This window comes from Sorex araneus, chromosome X, assembly GCF_027595985.1.
Source record: "Sorex araneus isolate mSorAra2 chromosome X, mSorAra2.pri, whole genome shotgun sequence".
Taxonomy (NCBI): domain Eukaryota; kingdom Metazoa; phylum Chordata; class Mammalia; order Eulipotyphla; family Soricidae; genus Sorex; species Sorex araneus.
In genome coordinates, this window is record NC_073313.1 from 156,723,151 (window position 1) to 156,728,395 (window position 5,245).

General features: G+C 51.0%; 1 protein-coding gene and 2 non-coding genes across 3 annotated transcripts; all 3 read left to right on the forward strand.

Moving 5' to 3' along the window:
• The first annotated feature begins 963 nt into the window (after positions 1-963).
• Positions 964-5,000, forward strand: RPS3 (ribosomal protein S3). The gene is made up of 7 exons (XM_004620688.2): positions 964-1,041; positions 1,955-2,085; positions 2,490-2,583; positions 2,822-2,916; positions 3,855-4,042; positions 4,442-4,638; positions 4,915-5,000. The coding sequence occupies exons 1-6, from the start codon at positions 1,012-1,014 to the stop codon at positions 4,633-4,635; spliced, it is 732 nt and encodes a 243-aa protein (XP_004620745.1). The 5' UTR covers positions 964-1,011; the 3' UTR covers positions 4,636-4,638; positions 4,915-5,000.
• On the forward strand, positions 1,679-1,829 carry LOC129400580 (small nucleolar RNA SNORD15). The gene has a single exon (XR_008627792.1). It is a non-coding gene; the product is annotated as a small nucleolar RNA SNORD15 (small nucleolar RNA).
• Positions 4,192-4,335, forward strand: LOC129400579 (small nucleolar RNA SNORD15). The gene has a single exon (XR_008627791.1). It is a non-coding gene; the product is annotated as a small nucleolar RNA SNORD15 (small nucleolar RNA).
• Positions 5,001-5,245: the final 245 nt, after the last annotated feature.

Genomic DNA, 5,245 nt, shown 5'->3' on the forward strand with positions numbered 1-5,245 from the left:
GCTCTGCATTCAGTCATCGCTCCAGGTGGGACTTGGGGGATCATATGCAGTGACGGGACCGAATCTGGGTCGACTGCGTGCAAGGCAAGTGCCCTGCCCACTGTTCTATCGTCCTGCTCCCATGTGACTCATATTTTAGATAAGGAGACTTAAACTTAGTTCACTGCTTTTTTTCTCATTTTTATAGTGAATTTTTATTATTATAACTTTTAAGATATATTCTCATCACGCTCTTCAAACACAGCATTACTATTACTAACTAAAGTCAATATGAAATATTTGACAACTGGAAGATTGTATCTTTTAACCCCTTTCACCATTTTGTCCAACCTCCATCTCTGGCAATCAACAGAGTTCTCTGTATCTTTAAGCTCAATTTTGGTTTGTTTTGCTTCATAAGATTTCATACATTTTTTAATTTTAATATTGCAGTTTAAAATATCAGAAATCCAAAACCACGCGGCCTCAATGCGGCTGTGCGAGCTCATATATTCTTCATTCTCAGCAATGGAAAACAAATTATCAAATGATGCCTTTTCAGCAGGTTTGATTTGTTGGGGGAAAATTCCAAATAATAATAGTGAGTTTTCTGTTGAAATATTGAATGTTTTCAAAGTATAGAGAGAATAAAGTGAAGATCATTAGCCACACATTTGGGGGGGTGGGATGGGGGGGTTTACTGGGCTTCTTTGTGGTGGAACATGTGCACTGGTGAAGGGATGGGGGTCTGATCATTGAGTGACTGAGAATTGAACTTGAAATCTTTGTAACTTTTTTCATGGTGATTAATTAAAAAAATGAAAATCACTGCTGTTTTGAAGTACTGGCACCTGCTCCCTTTCCAAACAAAAGGGGCTTTCCTAACGCAGGTCCCTGAGGATTTCCTGACTACATTTCCCATGATTCCCTGCCAGCGTCGGCGTTGCGCAGCTTTGTCGTCATTCCGCTCCCCTTATATCCACTTCCGCCCACGAGCCACTTCCTTTCTTTTTGGCTGCGCGCGGCGGCAAGATGGCGGTGCAGATTTCCAAGAAGAGGAAGGTGAGCAGCCGGGACCGCGCCGCGCAGGGTCTTCTCGAGATGCCGTCAAGAGGCCTCTCTCCGTGCCCTGCCCCATCGAGGGGGCGCGGGCCGCGCGGAACCTCTGCCAACGGCGGATGGCGGCGGATTGAGTGCGGGCCCGAGCGGCGGGCGCGGTGTGGTCGGGGAAGGGCAGAGACCGGGCCCGATTCCGCTCGGGCGGAGATAAGCCAGCCTGCCCCGGCTTTGGGGGCGGGAGGTCGCACTCGTGTGTTCTTCGTTTTGGCGCGTCTCGGGGTGCAGAGGAGCAAGGGGAGAGGGTGGAATCCTGCGCTCTTCAGTATTCCCGAGTTCGCTTCCCGGCGGGAGGCCGATCGGCTTTGGGCGTTGTTCGGGGAGGGGGGTGGGCAGTCCAGGCGGTGCCCGGGGACCTACCAGGCTCTGCCGGGCCAGCTGCGTGCGGGGCTGTGCGTGTCGGTGCTACCGCGGTGCCCGCACACTGCGGGTTCGGATTTTCCGAGCCTTTAATAGGCTCAGGGGAGCCCAGGTGACCGGGCTGCCCCCCACCCGCCGGCAATGACACTGAACTGTCAGCCTTCCCGCTGAGACCGTTTTCGAGAAGCGCGTGTACCCGCGCGTCACAGGCTCCCCAGAAACCCTTCAATGAAGAGAGGATGACGAGTCTGACTGGAGGTGGCCGCTTTGCCCGGGAAGCCCCTGCTCTGCGATGTGTTCTGCAGCACAGTTGTAGGGGCCCTGGGCCAAAGTAACTTCCAGAAGATGACCTCCGAGGCATTTGTCTGAGAAGGGTTGATTTCGCCTGCCCCTGCCAAGGGTGATGGGTGGGTGCAGGATTGTTTTTGCCCATTCGATTTGGGGCCAAGGCTGCGCCTGGGAGATTCCTTAAGTTTGCACATTTTGGCTGTTTGGTTAGTTTGTAGCTGATGGCATCTTCAAAGCTGAATTGAATGAGTTTCTCACCCGCGAGCTGGCTGAGGATGGCTACTCAGGAGTCGAAGTCCGGGTTACACCCACCAGGACCGAAATCATCATCTTGGCCACCAGGTAAATGCTGCTGTCCTAAATGTTACCTGTAGCTGCAGTAATGGGTGTATTCTGCAGTACGGTTTTGGTCTTGAAATACACTTTCTCATCTAATTCAAGTCCAAAACTTGGGTTGCCAGGTGAGGTCTTTAACGTTTGAAGAAAATTGTTTTTTGTTTTTGGGTCACACCAAGTATTGCTCGGAGATTGAACCTGGGTCAGCAGTGTGTAAAGCACCCTGCCCAGTCTCCAGCCCCTGTATGTAACATTAAACATTGCATGTTGGGCAGGGAAGGTTGGGCTGTGCTCAGGAGACCATGCCGTGTGCTAGGGTGCAAAGCAGGCACGTGCAAGGCTTGACCACCGTGTTATTGCTGTCAGATATGTCAGATTTTGTGAGCGCCTCAACATTTTCCTTTTCACAGGACACAGAATGTGCTTGGTGAGAAAGGCCGGCGGATTCGGGAATTGACAGCTGTGGTTCAGAAGCGGTTTGGCTTTCCTGAGGGCAGCGTTGAGGTGAGAATCCTGGCTTTTCTTAGCATCACTCCGAAGACTTGTTCTTGGTAGATGATAGACTTGGTGAGCTGGCTGTGCACATCAGTCTTGTGGGGAAGGGCGGCCAGGACAGATCTCATGGGCTGCATATGAGAGTCATGTGTGTGGCTTTTTGAGATGCTTGCTGAGTGCTGGTCTTTTATGGAAGCCGTTGGGGTGGCAACAGGCTTACGGATGTGCCTTCTTTTCCTCTTGAAAGCTTTATGCTGAAAAGGTTGCCACGAGGGGTCTGTGTGCCATTGCCCAGGCAGAGTCTCTGCGCTATAAGCTCCTGGGAGGTCTCGCCGTGCGGAGGTGAGTGTCGGGAGATGCAGCGATTGTGCTCCCTTGCCTGTGGGTCAGGGTATGGTTCCTTGGTTCTGTTAGTTAGTAAGGGTTAATGGATAATGGTTTTTCTCATCTTTACCCTCAGTAACAGTCTGGTAAAATTGGTAAACAAGTTTTGTGTGGTTGGGGGGGGGGGTCATGCCCAGCAATGTTTCCATTACTCTTGGCTGTGCTTGGGGAACTATATGCGATGCTTGGGGTTGAATCCGGGTCACCACGTGTAAGGCAAATCCCCTACCCACTGTGCTATTGCTCTGACCCCAAGCAGTCCTCAAAGTAAACTGATTTGGGGCTTCAAGTGATGGCTGGCTAGCTGCTCAATAGCTGTCTTCCAGGGTGCAAATGAATGAGTGGGGGGTGTGCATGCTACTTAAAGGTTACCATCCCATTTTATAGACCCAGATATATTTCCCAACATGCTTCATCAATGTAGTTAGGGTTTTGCAGGGGTGGGTGAGGAGGCTACACTTTATGGTGCTCAGAGCTTATTACTCCCGGCTCTGAAGTCAGGAATCATACGGGATGCAAAGGATTAAACCCAGGTCGGCAGTGTGCAAGGCAAACTCCCTGCATGCTGTACTATGATTCCAGCCCCTGGAGTATGACTCCTAATGAGCATGAGTTCTAGAGATTGGGGGATTTTGCAGTGTGAGATCCTTTTAGATTCTTCTGGATTCTTTCTTTCTGGTTGCTTTCCTGATTCAGAAATCCTAAGAGTTTGCGTTGGTGATGAGTTTATTTTAATGTGGTTGGACCACACTGAGCAGGGGGGCATTTTCAGGATAGAAACCTTGATCAGCCTCCTACCCCAATACTATTTCTCCCCCTGCCCCCATTTTTTCTGTGTCTGGAACTGAGCTATTGTCTCGGCCAAAACAGTAAGTATGTGTCTCCAACTCCCGAAGGGCCTGCTATGGTGTGCTGCGGTTCATCATGGAGAGTGGCGCCAAAGGCTGTGAGGTCGTGGTGTCTGGGAAGCTCCGGGGCCAGAGGGCTAAGTCCATGAAGTTCGTGGATGGTCTGATGATCCACAGTGGGGACCCTGTTAACTACTACGTTGACACCGCCGTACGCCACGTGCTCCTCAGGCAAGGTGAGTCTCAGTGTGGCCTTCGGCGTCTCCTTACCCCTGTGGGAAGTTCTCTGTGGGAGTATCGAGGCGTGTGGGTTCCTGGACTTTCTGAAGCAAATGGCTGCGATTGAGTCAGGCTTGCTCTGTCCTTGTCTTGACCTCCTGGCGCCCTTCAGTGATGACACGATGACGAGTCAGAATGGTCACATCCTGCTCTGGGTCCGTGTCGGTGCCACGTTCTGTGGTGCTGTGCACGGTTCCTTTTGCAATAGTGTCCTGGTAACTGATTGATTAGAGGCATTTGTCTGAGAAGGGGCCAGACAGATGCAGGTGTTCCTCTGGGGCCCTCTCTTGACCCTGTCCTAGTGGGGCGTGGGGGGGTTGGTGAAACTCCCAGGTCCTGACTGGGGCGTCTTGTAGGTGTGCTGGGCATCAAAGTGAAGATCATGCTGCCATGGGACCCAAGTGGCAAGATTGGCCCCAAGAAGCCGCTGCCTGATCACGTGAGCATTGTGGAGCCCAAGGATGAGATCCTGCCCACCACCCCCATCTCAGAGCAGAAGGGCGGGAAGCCAGAGCCGCCGGCCATGCCCCAGCCAGTACCCACTGCGTAACAGGTATGCGTGTCTGTCTTCCCCTGCCCCGGTTACAAATACGGAATAAAAAATGGGTTATGTTCACTTTGCATGGTAAAGCAAAATTAGCTGTCCTTTCGGCCTCCTTAAAAACTGCCACCACACCTATGCCTAGCAGAGTTTTGTTGTTTCTAGGTGTTTGGTTAAAAAAAAATCTTCATATAAAGTCCTTAGTGGGATTGTATGCTGGTTAGGTAAATGAGAAGTCCCAATACTAAGGTGAAGTTTTGGCTCTTACTGTTCTTTATTTGGTTTCAGGGTCTTCTTGGCTGCTGCATCTGGAGTCTGGATGTTCTGTAAGGACCTTTAATAAATATTTTTAAAAGACAAACTGCCTGGCCAGACTGTGTGCAGATTTCAGGCTGAGGGTCGTGTCCCATACAGGGGCTTTTCCTCATAGGTTGTTGGGACTGCCTGGTCACTTTCCTTCCCTGAAATCCTCTTGGTTTCAGCTGTGCATGTTGAGCAAGGACCCGACCTAGATGTAGCCAAGGAAGTGTCACACCTGGCAGAAAGAGCAAAAGGCTGCAGATGTGGAGCCCCGGGTCTGATCTCCAGCACCAGCAGGTGTCACCCAGAAACAAATATT